Source organism: Oncorhynchus clarkii, chromosome 17 (assembly GCF_045791955.1).
Source record: "Oncorhynchus clarkii lewisi isolate Uvic-CL-2024 chromosome 17, UVic_Ocla_1.0, whole genome shotgun sequence".
NCBI classification, from domain to species: Eukaryota; Metazoa; Chordata; class Actinopteri; order Salmoniformes; family Salmonidae; genus Oncorhynchus; species Oncorhynchus clarkii.
In genome coordinates, this window is record NC_092163.1 from 21,055,888 (window position 1) to 21,076,064 (window position 20,177).

Consider the following 20,177-nt stretch of genomic DNA (forward strand, 5'->3'; position numbering starts at 1 on the left):
CACCACAATAACTGAAACCTCTCGAGCATTAATGCTCCGGCGAACAATATTCACGTCTTGTCCTGTTGATTTGTTGGTTATGCCTTCTGTTTACCGTTAGTGGGTTTGGTTTGGCCCCTGTGGCTCTCAGAGAGACCTCAGGCTATTTTGACCACTGCCTTTTTACTGCTAGACGTGAATCATATTGGCGGTCTGCAAGTGTCAGGATATTCCCGTTGTGCTTTAACCGCTCCGAGGATGTTTTCCCTGCCTGTGGTTAAGTCAGTCACTCTGGGAAAGGGGGAATGGCTTTCTCTGTTTGTATCCCAAATGGCACCCTATTCCCTGCTACTTTTGACCAGGGCCCTATGGTATACTATGGTATAGTAGTGCACTCTATTTGGATTTGAGTGCCATTTGGGACAGACACCTAGACTGTCCCCTTTTTAAATGGCCAATAGAGCCATTTAATGCTGTGGAAGCATACCAAAGAGTCAGGTTCATAGCCAACCTCGGAAACAAGGAAGTAACACGGTCATTTTACCAGGCTGCCAGGGTTGACTTATAAACTTCCTGAACTCTGTATGTGTGTGCATGCGTGCGTAGTCTATTTTCCATTGGTGACCCCAGACACTTGTGTACATATGTCAATATGTGTTTGTGTGTGTGCGTGCTTGTGCTCCTGTGTGTGTGTGTGGTAACCTATTTGTCTGTCTCTGCAGGTACCGTCTCCAGACAGTGAAGTCCCTGGCAGGGGTCAGTCTGATGCTGAGGCTACTGTGGGCCTGTCTGAGGTGGGACGACATGGCCGTCAAGCCCTCCGCCGCTGTAGGCACCACGCGCACAGGTAGACCATCCTTTCTCTTCAAGTATCTCTTCACCCACACACCCATACACACTGTAGGGGAAGTGTACCAGTTTGATGAAGTCATTGCGTGCTGAGAATATGGAACCAAATACTAAACGTTTTACCACACATATGAGGGCATTTGTCCAAATAGTTATGGCACATTTTAATTGGGGGACTAGATACATAGTGTTTGAATTTCTAAACCGTGAAATGGATACAGTACCTTCAGAAAGTATTTACACCCCTTGACTTTTCCCACATTTTGTTGTGTTACAGCCTGAATTTAAAATTGATTCGATTTAGATTTTTGTGTCACTGGCCTACACACAATACCCCATAATGTAAAAGTGAAATTGTATTTTTCAACATTTTTACAAATTAAACCAAAAAAAATTGTTGAAATGTCTTGAGTCTGGCGCAGTGGTCTAGGGCACTGCATCGCAGCGCTAGCTGTGCCACCAGAGACTCTGTCGTAGCCGGCCACGACCAGGAGGTTCGTGGGGCGACGCACAATTGGCCTAGCGTCGTCCGGGTTGTGGAGGGTTTGGCCGGTAGGGATATCCTTGTCGACTCCTGTGGCGGGCCGGGCGCAGTGCGCGCTAACCAGGTCGCCAGGTGCACAGTGTTTCCTCCGACACATTGGTGCGGCTGGCTTCCGGGTTGGATGCCCGCTGTGTTAAGAAGCAGTGCGGCTTGGTTGGGTTGTGTTTCGGAGGACGCATGACTTTCGACCTTCGTCTCTCCCGATCCTGTACGGGAGTTGAAGCGATGAGACAAGATAGTAACTACTAACGGTTGGATGCTGCGAAATTAGGGTGAAAAGGGGGTAAAATGTAAAAAAAATAACATAAAAAAAAAAAGTATTCACCCTCTTTGTTATTATAAGCCTAAATGCGTTCAGGAGTAAAAATGTGTTGCCAATTCGTTTGTAGCTCGAACGGTTTGGTTGCTACCAAACATATCACATCTACGGTACCGATTTCCCAAACCTTTCGGACGCTACAGACGTTTACGTAAGAAGAATGATTTTCTGGATGTCTCATGGTCTGACAAACACTGCTCTTGTTCGGCCACCTTTCACCTCCGATGTGGAAGTGAGACACTGGCAGGGAAAAAAAGCAGACATTGAATATCCCTTTGAACATGGTGAAGTTATTAATTACACTTTGTAATTATATCAAGACACCCAGTCACTACAAAGATACAGGCGTCCTTCCTAACTCAGTTGCCGGAGAGGAAGGAAACTGCTCAGGGATTTCACCATAAAACCAATAGTGATTTTAAAACAGTTGAAGAATTTAATGGTCGTGATAGGATATAACTGAGGATGGATCAACAACATTGTAGTTACTCCACAATACTAACCTGTACAGAATAAAACATATTCCAAAGCATGCATCCTGTTTGGTAACTAGTAAAACTGCAAAAAAAATGAGGCAAAGTAAGGAACTTGGTTAATGTTAAGTTTGGGGCAAATGCATTACATAGTGGTGGCTGCATCATGTTATGGGTATGCTTGTGATCATTAAGGACTGGGGAGTTTTTCAGGATAAAAAAAATAACGGATTGAGGCTAAGCTCAGGCAAAAGCCAAGAGGAAAACCTGATTTTCTGCTTTCCACCAGACACTGGGGGATGAATTCACCTTTCAGCAAGGCAATAACCCAAAACACAAGGCCAAATCTACACTGGAGGTGGCTTATCAAGAAGACGGTGAATGTTCCTGAGTGGCCGAGTTACAGTTTTGACTTAAATGTGCTTAGAAATCTATGGCAAGACCTGAAATGTGTTGTTTAGCAATGATCAACAACCAATTTGACAGAGCTTGTGTGGAAGCTCTTAGAGACTTACCTAGAAACACTCACAGCTGTAATCGCTGCCAAAGGTGCTTCTACAAGGTATTGACTCAAGGGTGTGAGTATATATTTTCAGTTTTTTGAGTTCAGGCTGTAACACAACAAAATGTAGAATAAGTTTTAGTTTTACTGTTGAGATAAATACGTAGGGGAGTGTATATACTAAAATATCCACTATGAAGCCTATTTCCTCTTCTACTCTTTTTTTACTCAAATGTCAGAGGCTTTTCCCATGGAATGTCATTCCTGTGTAATGTATTGAATGGCAGCGTATTATGTCGTTACTGTGTCATGTCTTGGGAGTTGTTCTCTGCATCTTCCTCCTCCTTCATCCTACACCAACCCAGCCCTATCCCCACTCATTGCCACAGAGACCTCCGAGACGGAGATCACTACCACAGAGATTATCAAGCGCCGCGACGTGGGGCCCTACGGCATCCGCTCGGAATACTGCATCCGCAAGATCATCTGCCCCCTCGGGGCTCCCGAGACCCCGAAAGGTGAGGGAGCAGCAGCTGGCTAGAATAAAACTCCACATGGAATGTAAAAGAGGATAGTGTTCTTTTTTGGTCAAGGTGGTTCATTTTATGCCATTGTTGACTCAGTCTCTTTCTCTCTTATTCTTCTCACTCCTTCCCCCTCTACTTTTGTTTTCTTGCTCGACCCTTACCCCGCCCCCCCCCCCTATCTCTTGGATCCATTCCACACACACACATACAGAGACCCACACGCCACAGAGGAAAGGCCTGCGCTCCAGCAACCTGCGGCCCAAGAAGCCAGAGCCCAAAAAGGAAACTGGGCCGGTGGTGATTGAGTCCTGGGTTGCCGAGGAGGAATTGGACCTCTGGGAGATCAGGGCCTTCTCCGAGAGGTCAGAGGGCAAAGGGCACGAGTTCTAGGGGGCATAGTAACTGCATACTCCATGCTATTGGATTGAACTGTCAATATATTCTGTTATGAACCCACTTCGACTCTCTTAGACAAATTATTTTTTAAACAATTCCCTAAATTTGCTTTACTATACTTTTTGTATAGCTAATTGCATTCATTTGGGGGGAAAATAGTTATGTTCTAACTCTTTCTCTGGTTTGTGTATGATGCATCTTTTTTTGTCTTCAAAGGGTTGAGAAAGAGAAAGCCCAGGCGGTGGAACAGGCCAAGGTGAGTAGGACCACCAGCTGTGTGAAAAATAGGGATATTTTGTTGTGTTTCCAAATTATTTCACGGTTTCTCTTGTTCTAGAAGCGTCTGGACCAGAAAACTGGTGCTGGCTCTACCATCGTCACCACCCCGGGGAGCCCAGCCACCCCCGCTTCCACCCCCAAGGTAGTGACCCTATCGGGCCAGGCCACCCCCGGAACCAAAGTGGTACTGGCCACCAAGATGGGCACCCCCGTCACCTTCCAACAGAACAAGAACTTCCAGCAGTCATTTGCTTCCTGGGTCAAGCAGGGGCAGCCCAGTGGAGGTATGTCAAAGGTCATATGTCCTTTTCTATGTTCACAAGCCAGTAGATTGGTAAAGAGAATAACCTCATTGAATCTCAATAAATTGTGTCCTGATTTAATTTATACTCAAGTGATGTTATTTTTTACTTAGTAGGGAATCCTTGCAAATAGAAAGTAGTAGTGGTTGGTGTATGAATCAACCCCTAACAAACTAAATGTAATGTTTGAGTCACCGCTAGCAACTGTGCTTGTTTAGCAGCGGTTGTTGTTTGACTCTCGAGCGGAGCCTCATTTGCATATTTCCCTGTAGCCTCGCCGGGCACGGTAGCCACGTCAGCCGGACAGACTTTCCAGATCACGGGCACGTCCATGGGGGGCAAGGTGCTCACCGCCAAGCTGCCGCTGCCCGCCAACAGCAAGATTGTCACTGTCAACGTGCCAACCACTCAAGGAGGTACAGTAACTCCCCTGTGCCCACACCTGAGACACAGCGATCAAGAGGTTTCGCTTGAAAAATATATATTTTGACTTCAATGGGACAACCTGGTAAAATAAGGTTAAATTAAACAAGAGAGAGGTCCTGTTTTAATGCTGTTCAAATGCATCCTTCATTCCTCCCTTTTTTCCATGATGACAAGGATGGATGACTGAAAGCAAAATGTTTCTCTACCAACCGCCGGCCGTCTTTTCCAACCACTAACTTAACTTACCGCTATTGACAGAAGCACTGTCTCACACAACTGATGTGGCACAACACTGTGGTAAGGTCTGTCCTCTTGACCAGGCTAGTGGTGCGGTGCCCACTCGATGCCAACCCCATTGTGGTGCTCCGCCACCCGCCAACCCGTGAGTCAGTGGCTCAGTCTGGAGTGGCACATGCACATCACGTCTAGTTGTGCCCTGTCGGCATGGTAATGGAATAGAACGTTGTTATTTTAGGTGGGACAGAACGGTAGACTGTGTAGTCTAAGAACATAGCCAGACCGTCTTTGGAAGTAGCATGCTAGCTAATTTAGAAGTCAATATTGACCCATCGGATGAGGTGATGGTTCATATTTTTAGAACCACTGTCCCGTTTGATTTCACCTTTAATAGTGGGTTGATGACGAGTGTACAACACTGTTTAAAGACACAAACCTTTGTTTGTTTATTCAGCCAAATGGCAATTCATTGATATTCCAATTGGATATTTGTAAGTATTAGATGCTTTGCGATGACTGACCTGGACTAATACTTGGTTGTTAGTGTGTGAGTGATTGTAAGTGAGGTAGTTTTCTAGTGTCTAAAAAGGTCAGATACCGAAGATAAGCTTGTAGACTTATCTGTGCCGAAACGTTGTCTTACTTCAATAAGGCTTAGCTTTTTCACCATTATTACTAGGACATATACAATGCAAAAACATGACCTTGTCCTGAACCCGTTTGTGCCTCCCAAATTTCACAAAATCTTTCCTGTTTCCAGTTATCTATATAAAAGGGTGGTCAGGCTCATGGCTACACTCCTTGAATAAATATATATATATATATATATATACACACACACACACACACACACATGCTCTCTCATTCACACACACAACACATCCATGTTTCAAGCGGGTAGGCTAAATTACTCCGCAAACAAACAGCGCTCCTGTCTAGTGACACCCGTGTTTCATCCTGTCGACCAGGGAGGGAGAGAGAGAGCTGGTATTAAGGGGCAGTAGTATATTTTTCCAGCGTGACTGTTTCAATGCCTGTTTGTTTTGGAGCGTGCTAAGGAAGCAGAGCAGGAAAACAAGTTTACCTTGAGGTCTGCTTCATCAGACAGGGAACCCGCTATAGAGAGGTGGAGGAGGGAAGGATTTCCACCCCCCTACTTCTTTCAGTTTCGCTTACTCGCTAGCTCACCGACTCTCCAAACAGCTACATTTATGAAGTGGGCATTTGATGTCGGTGCCAGAACTGAAACTCCCCAGTCTTCTACTGTAGCTGGTTTAACCTCTGCTTTTTGAAGAGGGAAACCATTGATGTCGAGCTTTACCTGATCGGTTTTGTGGTCAGATAAAAGGCACAAAAAAATACACAGAGAGAGATGGTGAAGAGAGAGAAAAAGACGACAATTTAACATCTTTTGAGGAAACGCGTTTTCATTTGGGTTGCCGTCCTGTGTCCAAAATATTGAAGCGCGACCAAAGTAACAAATATGAAACACTCGCTTTGTCGGAGGAAAATAAAAATGTATGAATTCAAGGAAAATACATACATAATTTATGAGCGGGTCATACGTGATGGATTCAAACCAACATACCCCGTTTGAAGATAGTTTTGATGTTGTTTACTTGCTGGGTTAATATTTACTGTGGTCAAGATCAGAGAGGGTTGCGACTTGAAAGGAACAGAATCCACAAGTAATTTATAGAGTGACATATTGATACATCATGAACCGTGCAGAATGGATAGTTTGTTTCTATACCTGATGAAGTGAAACTGGTAGCCTTGAGGGGACATTTCTGTATTCTTCATTGCCAAAAGACAAAAGTGAATAACTAGATTAGGGATATCGTTTTTGCCAGATGTTGGTGAATTTTGAGTGGATTCATTTCTGTCTTTAAACGTGAAGCATTTGATAATCAAAAGTCAGAATAACACACAAGTATAGTATTCTGAATATTGAATATTCTGAATATAGATTTTCTCCTTAATGCTAATGTTATGATGATATAAATCAAATCACATTTTATTTGTCACATGCATCATAAACAACAGGAGTAATCTGACAGTGAAATGCTTACTTACAGGTCCTTTTACAACAATGCAGAGTATTAGATAAATACCAATCCTGTCTGTTCACAGTAATAATATGTCCTCTCCTCTCCCCAGGTATGATTCAGAAGCAGGTGCTGGGCATCATTCCCTCAAGCCAAGCTGGCGGAGCCCAGACCTTCGCCTCGTTCCAGCCTCGCACCACAACCATCAACATCAGGCCAGGCATGCCTGGCTCACCACAGCAGGTAACACCCCATGGAACATCTTTCCCCATCTGTCAGTCAATCAATCACATCTATTTATAAAACCCTATTTACACCATCAGTTGTCACAAAGGGCTTTACGGTAACCCCGCCTTGATCTTCAAATTCCCCCTTCCTTACCGACATCCACCCTTCCCCCTTGCCCCTTGTCACTTCTTCTCCCCACAGCCCTCTAAAACAGGTCATTAGCAGGAACACGTTATTGAAAGAATTCCCCATGAACTATTAACAGCAACCCTTCACTGGAGTCAGTGTCGTCCCTGTGGTATAAGGGGAAGTCCCAGTGTTTCTGATCTTGGCTGTGTTTCTAGGTGCTCACCGCTGGAGGCCAGATCCGTCCGGGGATGACCGTGATCCGCACGCCCATCCATCAGACAGGCACCATGGGTAAGACCCTCCTCCAGACACCCCTCATGGTGCAGCAAGGTAGGCTGTTTCTATTTACCCACTCAATTTTAGCTTGATAGGCCAGTTAGAATAGTCTCTTTCACTAACATGTGTGTTCATGCAAGTTCTGATTCTCTCTCTCTCTCTCTCTCTGTGTGTGTGTGTGTGTGTGTGTGTGTGTGTGTGTGTGTGTGTGTGTGCGTCCACTTATGTGTGTGTGTTTTCCTCCTCCAGGTCAGGCTGGCCAGCAGGTGGTGACCCAGATCATCCGTGGGCAGGCCGTGTCCACGGCCATCTCAGGTGCCAGCCCCGTCACCACCGTGGCCGGGCAGAGGGTGGGCAGTGCCCCCAAAACCCCGGGCCAGCCCAACACGGCCCAGACACCCCAGCAGCGGGCACAGCAGGGCCAGGTCAAACTCACCCTGGCACAACTCACCCAGCTCACCCAGGTAACATCAGCTACCTCATAATAACCCTTCTACTAATGTTAGGCAACAGTGGGACTACAGGCTTCTGCTCTGCCCACCTAGTGTATCGTAATTCTGCACCTTTCAAAACAAGTTTGATTTTAGTCCTATTCAACAGGAAAGATCGGAATAACTCCCTTTCATGTCCCTGTTAGTATATCTATATGTTCTTGTTTCAACATGGTCATTTTTTTTTTTTTTTTTAAAGAGTAGTGCACCCTTGCCTAATCGTAGATCAGTTTGTTGAGCCAACTCCTATGGTCGTTGTAATATATTGCATGACAAACCGATCTGGGACCAGGCTACCGTTGTATCTCTAAACTACCTCCAAAAACATCACCCCTCCCTCATCTCTCTGTCTCTCCCCCCATCAGAAGCAGCAGAGCCAGGCAGTAGAGCGGCCAGGCAGCGGGGCCCAGGGCCTGACTGTGATGATCCAGGGCCAGGGCCAGGCCACGGGCCAGCTGCAGGTCATCCCCCAGGGGGTCACGGTCATCCCCGGGCCCGGTCAGCAGCTCATGCAGGCGGCCATGCCCAACGGCCAGGTCCAACGCTTCCTCTTCACCCCCATGGCCCCTGCCGCTACCCCAACCTCCACAGGTAGTCAAAGGAGCTGACAATTGTGTGTATTATTAACACAGATACGGACACACACGGTCGCCATCATCCACTGCAGGGCTGTGTTCAGTTGACACAAAAGGGGGAAATGTTTTCGAACAAACCGCGAGAGGTTACGGCCGTACGTCAAAGGTGTTTTATCCTGTTTAGTGCCCACTGAACAGGACCCAGAACCCAAATGTTATGTTGCCCACCAGCAGTCACGCACACACTCGCAGATCATTGTTTTACCTTTCAAATATTTACCTGTATAAACTATTCATAGCCTGTGTGTCTTCTAAAGGTCTGCCCATCCTCTTTCTCTGCTCCCTTCAGCCCCCACCGCCCCGGGTCAGACCACCAAGGCCCCTGCCCAGCCCGCCCAGCAGGCTGCAGCTCCCATCCAGGCCGGGGCCGCCCTGGCCACCAGCACCCCCCCATCCGCCACCCCCCAGAGCCAACTCCCCTCCCAGACCCAGGCCCACATGCCCATCCAATCCCCAACCCCCCTCCAGGTCAAGTCCCTCAAACACCCCCCCGGCACCCCCATGGGCCGGCCCCAGCAGACCCTCCAGCTCCAGGGCTCCCCCCACCAGCTCATCACCGTCCCGGGCCTCCAGCAACAGGTCCAGGTCCTGGCTCAGCTCCAGGCCCAACAGGGGACCTCCGGAGGCTCTCTCCCCCAGCAGATCAAGCTCCAGCTTCCCATCCAGATCCAGCAACCCGGGGTCGGTGGAGCCCAGCCTGGAGGTCCGATCCAGAACGTTGTGACCATCCAGACGGCCAGCGTGCAGGAGCAGCTCCAGAGGATCCAGCAGCTGAGGGAACAGCAGCAGCAGAAGAAGAGGCTGGCGGCCGAGGCCAAGCGGGAGCAGGCGCTGGCAGCAGCCAGTCAGAGCCACATCATCCAGAAACAGGTGGTCAATATCAGAAATGTGTACTTACGTGTGTGTGTGTATGTCTGTGTGTTTGGATGATGAGGAGGTGTGTGTGTGTGTTCAGGCAGCCAGCCAGACACAGGTGGTGTAACACTATAATAGCCCCGTCTCTCTCTGACATCGGCACATAAACAGTCCTCTCATAAAGCCTGCTCCCACGACTGGTTTATTTTCCAAGCTGTCCCCGCCATAGATATGTATGATCTGGATGTGTGTGTGTGTACGTTTGTGGCTTGCATGCGCCCCTAGTCTAGTGCATACACACTATGGTACCTCTGAAATGGCACCCTATTCCCTATATAGTGCACTACTTTTGACCAGAGCCCTATGAGGCCATGTCAAAAGTAGTGGGATGGGATGCCATTTGGGAAGTAACCAATGTATAAGTGTCTGCGTTCTACAACGCATGTATTTTACCTGTGGTGTAAGAAACACCTGCTTCCTGTATATTTCACGTCTTTGACATTTCTCTGTTCTTTCTCTGTGTGAGGTCTGAGATGGAATGCTCCCTAAATGGTACCCTATTCCCTATATAGTACACTACATTTGACCAGAACCCTATGGAACCTGGTCCAAAGTAGTGCACTACAGAGGGAATCGGGTGCCATTTGGGACAGAATCGTGTGAGTTGACCTCTGACCCCTCTGTCTCCTCTGTGACAGGTGGTGATGAAGCAGAACGCAGTGATCGAGCACCTCAAGCAGAAGAAGCCCATGTCCCCCGCCGAGAGAGAGGAGAACCAGAGGTGAGGGACAAGGAGCTAGCTAGCGCTGTTGCCATGACTATCAGACCTTGTGTTGACCCGCTGTGTGTGTGGAGGTGTCATCCTCTCCCTCCCTGTGGAGAAAGCCAGGGGTTATATTTAACGTGTCTGGGTCATGGGAAAGGTTACCACAGACAGACCATGTGTTGTGTCCTCCTCACTGGGTTTAAACCAGACCTACAGTCCTGGAGCAGGGCAAGTCTGGGCACTGTGGCTGTGTGTCCCAAATGGCACCCTGTTCCCTATGTAGTGTACCACTTTTGACCAGAGCTCCCCAGTGTCTGGGAACCATGGTTGACCGTGACCTCCAGTGTGTGTGTGTGTGTGTGTGTGTGTGTGTGTGTGTGTGTGTGTGTGTGTGTGTGTGTGTGTGTGTGTGTGTGTGTGTGAAAGAGAGAGAGCAGACTAGCAATAAGAAGCCACTATCTTTCCATCGCTCTCTGGCCCCACCTCTAAATAAACACGAGGAACAAAAACACTCTTGACATCTGTCACATGTGACCTTGTGGCATGGCTACCGATTGGCTTACAGTGTTTTGTTTCGTAGTGTGAGGTAGCGGGTGATGGAAGGGTTTATGATGTATGGAAACATTATACATTACATTTCCTTCAAGTCAATTTATATTTGAATAACCCCCCAAAATATATTCACTTCAAAATGTCCTTAAAATTCCTTCACTGGACTATGGATGAAAATTAGCTTCATAGCTAACTATCCTGTTACATCGATGGGAACACTGAAAAGAAGACTGTACATTGTCCCTGTCACCGAAATACAAAATGTTTTAAAATCCCATCCACCCCTTCCCTCGGGATGATTGGGTTCCTGTTGGTATTCATCTTTATAAATGGCTATAAGCATGTATGAGTCTTTACAATATCTCATAACAAGTATTATAATATGTTACGTCTATCCCCCTCCGCCCAGGATGTTGTGTGGCTGGCAGTATAATGCTATAGGAGCCTTTATAATGTCTTATAAGGCTTATAACATGTTGTCTCTCTCCCCTTCCACCCAGGATGATTGTGTGCAACCAGGTGATGAAGTTCATCCTGGACAAGATCGACAAGGACGAGAAGCAGGCGGTCAAGAAGAGGAAGAAGGAGGAAGCAGGCGAGCAGAAGAGGACCAAGGCCAACGCCACCAAGCTGTCGTCGCTGCTCTGCCGGCACAAGGAGACACTCAAGGCCGAGATCCTCAAGAAGAGAGCCCTGCTGGACAAGGAGCTGCAGCTGGAGACGCAGGTCAGACACACACACACACGTCATTCTCCCATGAAGATACTGTACTCACGATGGACACATGGTAGCAGAGCTGCGCACAGATGTCCAACTCTCACACATACACTTTTTGATCTTACTTTCTACCCTTATCTCCTTCCACAGGATGAGCTGAGGAGGGACCTCGCCAAGCTGCGGCGGGACAAGGAAAGGGCCCAGGCCGCCGCCCACCAGGCGGCCGCCGCCGCGCACACGCATCATGCCCTCACACACACCTCCCAACTCAACCCGGCGGCCTTCGTCCACAAGCGGAAGCGGGAGGAGGAGAGGGACGCGGCGTCGACGGCTAACGCCAAGAAGAAGAAGATGATCACCACCACTACCTCAGACAGCAAGAAGGAGACCAAGCTCTACTGTGTCTGCAGAACGCCCTACGACGAGTCCAAGTAAGAGACCAGCTGTGTTTTAAATTGCACCCTATTCCCTAACCAGGGCCCTGCTGAAAAGCAGTACACTATACTGGAATTAGGGTGTCCATTGGGTTGTAGTCAAAAGTAGTGCACTAGGGAATATGCGCCATTTGGGACATACCCAATGTTTATGTACCTCAAACATGACCCTTGTCTAAAGCCCTTCTGAGGAGCCTCAATATTGTTCAAACACGTTAAATGTATATAGTAAGCTACCGCCGATGCCTCTCTGAAGAGACGGTCAAAATGTATACCATTAACTATTTACGGGGAAGCTCAAACATTATCAGAAGTGAAGATCAATTTCACCTGAAACTATTGCGGTGTGATGGGACTTTAACAGGGGACTGACTCTCCATTATTTTTCTTCCTGAAATGTCATCAACCTGGAAGTTGAAACACTATGGCAAGACACGAATGGCATTCAATACATTCCTAACAAACGCACCTGAAACCATGGTGGTTACGATGACCTCATATGACCCCATAGTGATTTGGCATTCTTTCACGTCCTGTGTTCTCCCAGGTTCTACATTGGCTGTGACCTGTGCACCAACTGGTACCACGGCGAGTGTGTGGGCGTCACCGAGAAGGATGCCAAGAAGATGGACGACTACATCTGCAGCGAGTGCAAGCGGGCCCAGGAGGGAAAGACCGAAGAGCTCTACTGCATCTGCCGAACGCCCTACGACGAAGCACAGTGAGTGCATAGGACCGTGTGTGTGTGTGTTTTTGTCTGTATGGTTCCTCATGGGCGAAAACGTACAAATAGTGTCTATTAGATGGTGATATCGGTTGAGCTTTTTAGTTTCAGTTATAGATTGTATTGTTTCATATTTCCTTTGATGTCTAAGGTTGTTCTATGTAACAGCTTGAATTCCTTATGTCGAGACGTTGGCCGTGTCCGAAATCTGTCTTGCCCACTACTGACTAAAATGACTTACTGTGTGCTAATCGTACTACGTGCTATTTGCAACGCACTGTTTACTAAAAACAACCTTCCAAGCAACAAATATCAGCATTCCAGGCTCATCCATACTGAGACTGCATCTAATGCACAATTGCGTCGATTCCCGACATTTGTTAATTTTGGTAGAGCTCATTCCCTATTCCACTATACACATGGGACTCCAAAGACTATCCTCTCCTTCAATAGTGTGCAGCGAATTCTACTAGATGTAAACCTGAAATGAGTATGTCTACATCACCCTGGCTTTTAAAGCATACACATTTTCTGAAATGTTCCTTACTATAAAAATGTATTAATTTCACATACCCAAAATGCCGCCTATTTAGAATGCGACTAGGGTATTCAGACACGCCAGAGTCTATTTCTTCAATCAGACTTGGAACAGAAACCAGGGTCCTGTTCATCAAGCACAATGAGCGTGACCCACCCCTACCACCCTCCTCCCCGCCCCCGCTCAGGTTCTACATCGGCTGCGACCGCTGCCAGAACTGGTACCACGGCCGTTGCGTGGGCATCCTGCAGAGCGAGGCCAACCACATCGACCAGTACGTGTGTCCGCAGTGCCAGTCCACAGAGGACGCCATGACAGTGCTCACGCCGCTCACCGACAAGGATAACGAGGGGTTAAGGAGAATCCTGCGCTCCTTACAGGTATGTCACCCCTTCCTTCCCTCCTCCCTTCCCTCTCTACCTAGCGTAGCGTCGGGACGGTACAAAACAAAGCCTTCCTCTGTTCTCATCTCTTATCTGATCTGTACGCTGGTCCCCTGGGCGGCACTTGGACAACTGCCCTGGCTACAGGGGTTTTTCCACCCTCTTCCTTCTCTCCTCTCTCTTCTTCCCCTCCTCCTCTGTGTCCGCATGGCACGGACGTAGACGGAGCACATCTGTGTTGAACCAGCTGCTTCCAATGCCATTTTCAACCTCTGTTTGTTTTCCTTCTGGTTTTTTTTCTGGTTTTTTTCTGCACGTCTCTCAAGTGTCTCCTCTTTCTTTCTCCCTCTCTCTCTCCCTTTCTCTCTCTCCCTACCTCTCTCTCTCTCTCTCCCTCTCTCTCCCTGCCTCTCTCCCCCTGCCTCTCTCTCCTTGCCTCTCTCAGGCTCACAAAATGGCGTGGCCGTTCCTGGAGCCGGTGGACCCGAACGACGCCCCAGACTACTACGGCGTCATTAAGGAACCAATGGGTGAGTGGGGGGAGAGTTCTGCCGGTTTGCATTGATTCAACATTGTAAAAAGAGGTGCTGTTGTCATAAGTGGAATAGTCATCACAAGGGACTCCTAAGTTGTTACACACAAACACACCCCCAAACACACACGCACACCCCATCGCCCTGCTCGAGAGGAAAGGCCTCCAACTCAGATCAAACTGCCCATGTAAAAGGCGGACTTGTGTCAACAGGGCCTTTTAGAACTTCCACACAAACAAACCATTAATGAGCTGGCGGAAAAACCCCAGAGACTTCTACACTTGGACACTACAGTAGCCCCCTTCTACACTACAGTGCATTCGACTTGGGCCTGGAAACTCTAGTCCACCGCCCGCAAAAAAGAAACCTTTTCACCCTGCAGAAAGAAAAGCCAAGTCTAGCCACGACGGTCCGGACGGCGTAAGTTTGGGGTTTGTAGATGAAGTCTGATGACGGAGAAGAAGGCCCTCTTTGATATGGGCACGGGGTCGGTCTGCTGACTGGGTGGGGGGTGAGGGAAGGTTAAGAATCGGATATGTTTGTTTAAAATGGAGCCCCGGGGCGCGACACGGGAGAAAACCACTGCTTCCCTTTGGGGAATTATGAAGGACCAGGCTTGTTGCTAGCTTACCTCGCTACCTATCGTAATAATTGAGGGTCAACTTTCAACTTCTTTCAAAGGCAAATGTCATAACGATGACAGCATGTTGCTAGAATCGACTGGTCGGCCGCTCGGTCACATCCCGTGTAATTCACTTTGAAAGGGCCGAGCCAGAGTTTGATGCTTGAATCTGGCGTTGAGCTGGGATTTCTGACAGTCAAGTTGATGTACACGTGATGTATTGCGCTTTCAGACTCATACTTGAATATCTATCAAACATTCACACCACAAAAACTGCAATTACTTTTGAAGCAACTATGCGAGATGCTGGAGAAGAGTCGTCCGAGGTGATTCATGTTCTGTTGTCTTCCTCCCTTCTAGATCTTTCTACGATGGAGGAGCGGTTGCAGAAGCGCTACTACATCAAGCTGACAGAGTTCGTGGCGGACATGACCAAAGTCTTCGACAACTGCCGTTACTACAACCCCAGCGACTCGCCGTTCTACCAGAGCGCCGAGGTCCTCGAGAACTTCTTCGTCCAGAAGCTCAAAGGGTTCAAAGCCAGCAGGTAAGACCTCGTCAGTCAACTCTGACCTTTTGAACTCTGAGCTCATCCCACCGTTTTCACTTTAGAGCTGTCCAATCCATGCTCAATGTCCTTAGCATCCCATCTCCTGTCTTTTGCACGTAATTTTGCATCTATACCTCATCCCCTCCGCCTGCATTGTGTGTTTGTGTGCTTATGGTCATGTGCTTCCACCTGCATGTGTTTATGTCATCCATTCTCTCTCCCTCTCTTACAGATTGTGATGTCATAAGTCTGGCCTTGTAGTTGGAATCTGAGCTGGGTGCCGGGGTCACTCTAAAAAATAAAATAAAAACATTAGGCTATCCTGGACCTTGCTGTTTTTATGTCTTTAAAAACAGCATCAAACTATTTGTAAGAAAGTATATTTACAGTATGTATTTTTTAGAAGGAAAGACACTTTAAAAACATTTCTCCATTTTGATAATGGCAGCCATGTTGGTCACAAACAGCAATCAAGGGAAACATCTGTTTTTTTACATTCATTTCAAAGACGACAGATATTCGATGGAAGTTGAGTTCATGTCTGTTTATCTCAATCTGGTGATGTGTGAGGCACAATATCAAGTATCGAAAAAGTTAGTTCACAACATGGTTGTGATTAGATTTTTGCTAAAATGTTGAAAGTCATTTCTCACACATGTAATGTTGTATTCAACTCAGTTCCACATGTGCAGATGACCTATCATTTAATTGAATGGAGTACATTTATTGTGTCGATGAAGTGCAAAGATTGTATCTCCTCTTAGCTGGCCATTTTTAAAAGATTAACAACATTTATCAGTTAGTCTTTTATCTGAATTATTAATGTATAATGTTATTGTTTTATGTGCATATTATATCCTTTTGTGAAGGAGTATTGTATGCTCAAAAATAAAAATAATGGTAAGATATAGGTCATAGTTTTTTGTGTAGCTTTGCAGTTCATTTCTGGTGAACTCGACTGTCCCATGTTTTACATGGTATGTTTTCACTGTATATACAAGCCATATAGAACATTACACCAACATGGCTGCTCTCTCTGCTCAAACGTCTGACCCCACTGGCATCCAATAACTGTTTTTGTATTCCCTCGTGCATATTTTGTGATTTGTCAAGCTTTTAATAAAAAAAACAAACACGTCAATCGATCACATCAACTGTTTCCCCTTCTCTCTGCGTTCTGTAGGTCTCATAACAACAAACTGCAGTCTACAGCCTCTTAGAATACACAGTCGGCACTCCTTCTAAAGCTTACTGTCAAAATGGCTGCCAATGTGGTTCCCCCTGAACACTCGTACTCCAATGGGGAAGCCAGGCTACTTCTTACGTGTCCACACACATACCACCACACCTGTCGGACTTGGGAGTGGGAGTTACACCCCCGTTTAAAACCAGCACACACTCCTCGAAGATCGTAGCCGACGCATGCTTCAGGCTGAACGGCCTTGTTACCAAACCGTATGAGCCCTCGCCACTCCTCAACCACCTCTAAGGCCGTGGAAAGAGAAGAGACTGGCAGTGGAAGGTTCCATTATCCAAATCCTTAGTATTCATGATGGGAGATACCACATCTCCAACAGACGGGGGGAGGGAGGCTCAGACTTTCAGTTCACAGCCTGTTTCCTTCCTTCAAAGCACTTCCGATCTGGTGGATGAAATGGAGGGATGGCGGGAGAAAACCCCCCTGAAGTCAATAAGCTAATGGGCCGTTCAAGGGCAGTACGAAACAAGGCCGCAGTAGACTCTTTTCAAGTTGTTTATTCCGTAACTAATCTCACATTTATTTTGTATCGGCTATTCTTCCTTCCCTGGGGGTCAACTCCCATTTCAGACTGTGTATGTCCCAAATGTCACCATATTCCCTAGATAGTGCACTACTTTTGACCAGAGCCATATGGGCCCTGGTTCAAAAGTAGTGCTCTATAAAGGGAATAGAGTTCCATTTGGGATGACAACCACTGACACTTTCCAGCTGTTTCTGCTTCCTCATCTCGTGATCCCTCATTCGAAATGGGTCTAAATAGCACACACCTGTCTGGCTGCTTGTGTTTGGAACGAGCTGATCCTAGATCATCGTGAACTCACTTGGTGCCACCTTGAAGATGTATGTGCCCTGACCTCCAAACAGGCCATGGAGAGTCCCAAGTTACCATTTCTGTCATGTTACAACTGTGGAAATGCTATCCTGTTTGTAAAACCTTGTTTTTTCAGACGTTGAACCTCTGTTTTCCTTTTTCTTTGTTACCACCTAAGACGGGAATATTGGTGTATATGAAACAGCCGACATAGAGAAAACAAGCTCCATTTCTCGCCATGTAGAGGCTTCTCGAACATTTTTAATTGAAGACATTCATCCGATGAAAACAAGAAAAGCACTCCGAAGTCCTTCCACAGGAAAATAACCGAGGATGGACTTGGAGAATGTGAAAACCGTTAAAGGGCATATTTAACCTAAGTGTACTGACCATCCACACCGCAATCTCCCCCCTCTCTCCCCCAATGTTTTGTCAAGAAGGTTGGATCACATGCATCTCTCAACTCATAGGCCCCCTATAAAGGATGAAGTCAAATGCTTTTGAGTTTTCCACTGCATCAAGTAAACATGTGGTCTAGAACAGTAAATCAGAAAGTCAAAGTTGAGGAATCTTTATTTTAAATTGGGGTTTGTATGAAGATTTTTTTTAGGAACTTGCATTTTTATCATATTTGGAACTCTTTTCTAAACTGTAATAATTGTGTCGAGGCAGTACTGTTTGTTGGGGGGGAGAACACTTTTGGAGTTGTCACTGGTGCTCTTAGTTAATATCTCTTAAATATCAACTTAATAGTAGGGGGGAGCCTTTGGTTTGAAGAGGGGTTGGGGTAAATTTCATTTCAGAACTGAAATTTCCATTTTCAATGGAGTTTTTTTTAACTTTACTTCCTGAATTGAAATGGGAATAACCGAAACCCTGGTTTGAAGTGCCAACAACTTTTTCGGAGGTGGACTGAGTTGAGAGATGAGGTGACCGAAGCCTGTTTGTCAGTCCTTTTCACAGACCTGTTTGCATTTCAAACCATGCACTCCAGTTTCTATTCTTACATGCATCGTCCACCATTTTGTATTTCATGTTGTATAATATGGCTGTCAATATACAAAGAGATTTTAGAGGTTTTTAGAGCATTAGTACTTTTATTTTTGTCCATTTTTAACCAGCAACTAAGCCTACCTGTACATTCAATAGATATTCTCTATCTTTTGTCAAAGTGAACTCCTACATTTAGGTCAAATTGCCCTTTATATTAAAAGTGCTGCATATTGTGTGCATATTGATTTAAAACGGGGTGGAGAACGTTGACTCTTCTTGAAGATTTTCTTTTTTAAAGAACCAACCAGTTCTACACATCTCTTAATAACTTCATCACAATATCTGTTTTTATTTATTCATATCGCTGAAAATATTACATTTTTTAGTAAATGTAAGAGGAAACATAACTGGGGGAAAATACTATGTTTTTAACAGATTGTGGCAACTCTTAAGAGATCCTTTTTTGTACTTGATAGGACATTTCATCCAAGATAATAAAGTCATGTTTTTGACATCGATTGTCCAATGTGCTGTCTTCTTTGGTTTTGTGTACTTATGTTGTATTTCATTTGTGTTTAAGGGCTAGGAGTTTTGTCCAGACTTGTTCATCCTGTCGGGTCACGTGGTCAGGAACATATAATATAATGAATACTAAGTAGTTTGTACCTTTTTCATCCCTTTCCACGGTGGAGTTGAATTAAGTTGCCTCAGACACTGTTCTAGAGTCAGCTTCCCTGCATTTCCCCCTGTAATGTTTCAGGTATTTTGGTATGTATTAGGATCCCCACTAGCCTCTGAGAAAGCAGCAACTACTCTTCCTGGAGTCCACAAAAGGTAAGACATTTGTGGAGGATTAGCTGACCCTAGATCTGTGCCTAGATGCAACTTCTACCCAGACCAGAGCAGGGGTTGATGCCTGAGGGCAGCACTTATACTTTGGGTACCCCCACACACACATTGTATTTCCCCTGTATAAAGGAGTGTTGAACACAAGTCACCGCTGTCATTAAAGGAAAACACCCCAACATTTTTGGGGGGTATTTGTTTCATTAGTTCATTGTTGATATGCATTTTGCATCATATGATTCTGCGTTTTTCATCTTATGATGCAAAATGTATCATACGGGCCAGATTTCTGTATTTTCAGTTACATATCTTGAAAACGTTATTGCTGACATGCAAAACCTTTTGGGACTATTATCAACAATGGACTAATGAAACAAATACCAAGAGAGTTTTCCTTTAACCTTCCCCTCTCACTGAAGACACCCCCCCCCTCCCTCTCTCTCTTCTTCACGCTCCCCCTTCACTCCAAACCCCTAACTGAATCCAGAGCTTTGCATGGACACCAAATGGACTACAGATGACCACAAGTCCCATCAATTCCTCTCACTGTGGCTTGGGGGCTGGAACTCTCTCTGTCTGTCACACAGGAAGGAACTAGGACAAATTCCCACCTCTTCCCCCATCCCAACCCCTTATCCCTATTCCTCTCCATAAGGAATGTTGTCCCACTGTGATGGTAGCCGAGATGCGAGCGAGCTCCCGTTTCCTGCCCGACTGCATCTGTTCTCTCCAGCTCTGTTCCCAGATGGACTTCAAAGCATGGGAATGGCTTGGTTCAAAAATCATTCCCGAGGCCAGACGGAGCCCCTATTACACCCCAATTATGACTCTGTTTTGGGGCACTTAATCGCCAGGGGTTATCATCAGGATTGAAACAGTATTTTTAACTATACACTCCAGTTCAAATCTGTGTGCACCATACATAGAGATCCTATAATTCACTAGAGAGGCT

General features: G+C 46.3%; 1 protein-coding gene across 4 annotated transcripts in view; it reads left to right on the forward strand.

Moving 5' to 3' along the window:
* Positions 1-18,864, forward strand: part of LOC139370530 (nucleosome-remodeling factor subunit BPTF-like) — a 56,045-nt gene extending 37,181 nt beyond the window's left edge. The window contains exons 14-32 of one of the 4 annotated variants that reach the window (XM_071110080.1): positions 702-826; positions 3,032-3,184; positions 3,405-3,555; positions 3,806-3,845; positions 3,927-4,152; positions 4,443-4,586; positions 6,994-7,124; positions 7,454-7,568; positions 7,764-7,978; positions 8,371-8,596; positions 8,930-9,510; positions 10,194-10,276; positions 11,314-11,539; positions 11,681-11,961; positions 12,512-12,685; positions 13,414-13,606; positions 14,055-14,139; positions 15,125-15,311; positions 16,498-18,864. In XM_071110080.1, the coding sequence (XP_070966181.1) occupies positions 702-826; positions 3,032-3,184; positions 3,405-3,555; positions 3,806-3,845; positions 3,927-4,152; positions 4,443-4,586; positions 6,994-7,124; positions 7,454-7,568; positions 7,764-7,978; positions 8,371-8,596; positions 8,930-9,510; positions 10,194-10,276; positions 11,314-11,539; positions 11,681-11,961; positions 12,512-12,685; positions 13,414-13,606; positions 14,055-14,139; positions 15,125-15,311; positions 16,498-16,534 (3,373 nt within the window). In that variant the 3' untranslated portion in view covers positions 16,535-18,864. The remainder of the gene's footprint in view (positions 1-701; positions 827-3,031; positions 3,185-3,404; positions 3,556-3,805; positions 3,846-3,926; positions 4,153-4,442; positions 4,587-6,993; positions 7,125-7,453; positions 7,569-7,763; positions 7,979-8,370; positions 8,597-8,929; positions 9,511-10,193; positions 10,277-11,313; positions 11,540-11,680; positions 11,962-12,511; positions 12,686-13,413; positions 13,607-14,054; positions 14,140-15,124; positions 15,312-16,497) is intronic. The other 3 variants (XM_071110083.1, XM_071110081.1, XM_071110082.1) reach the window with 3 other exon arrangements.
* Positions 18,865-20,177: the final 1,313 nt, after the last annotated feature.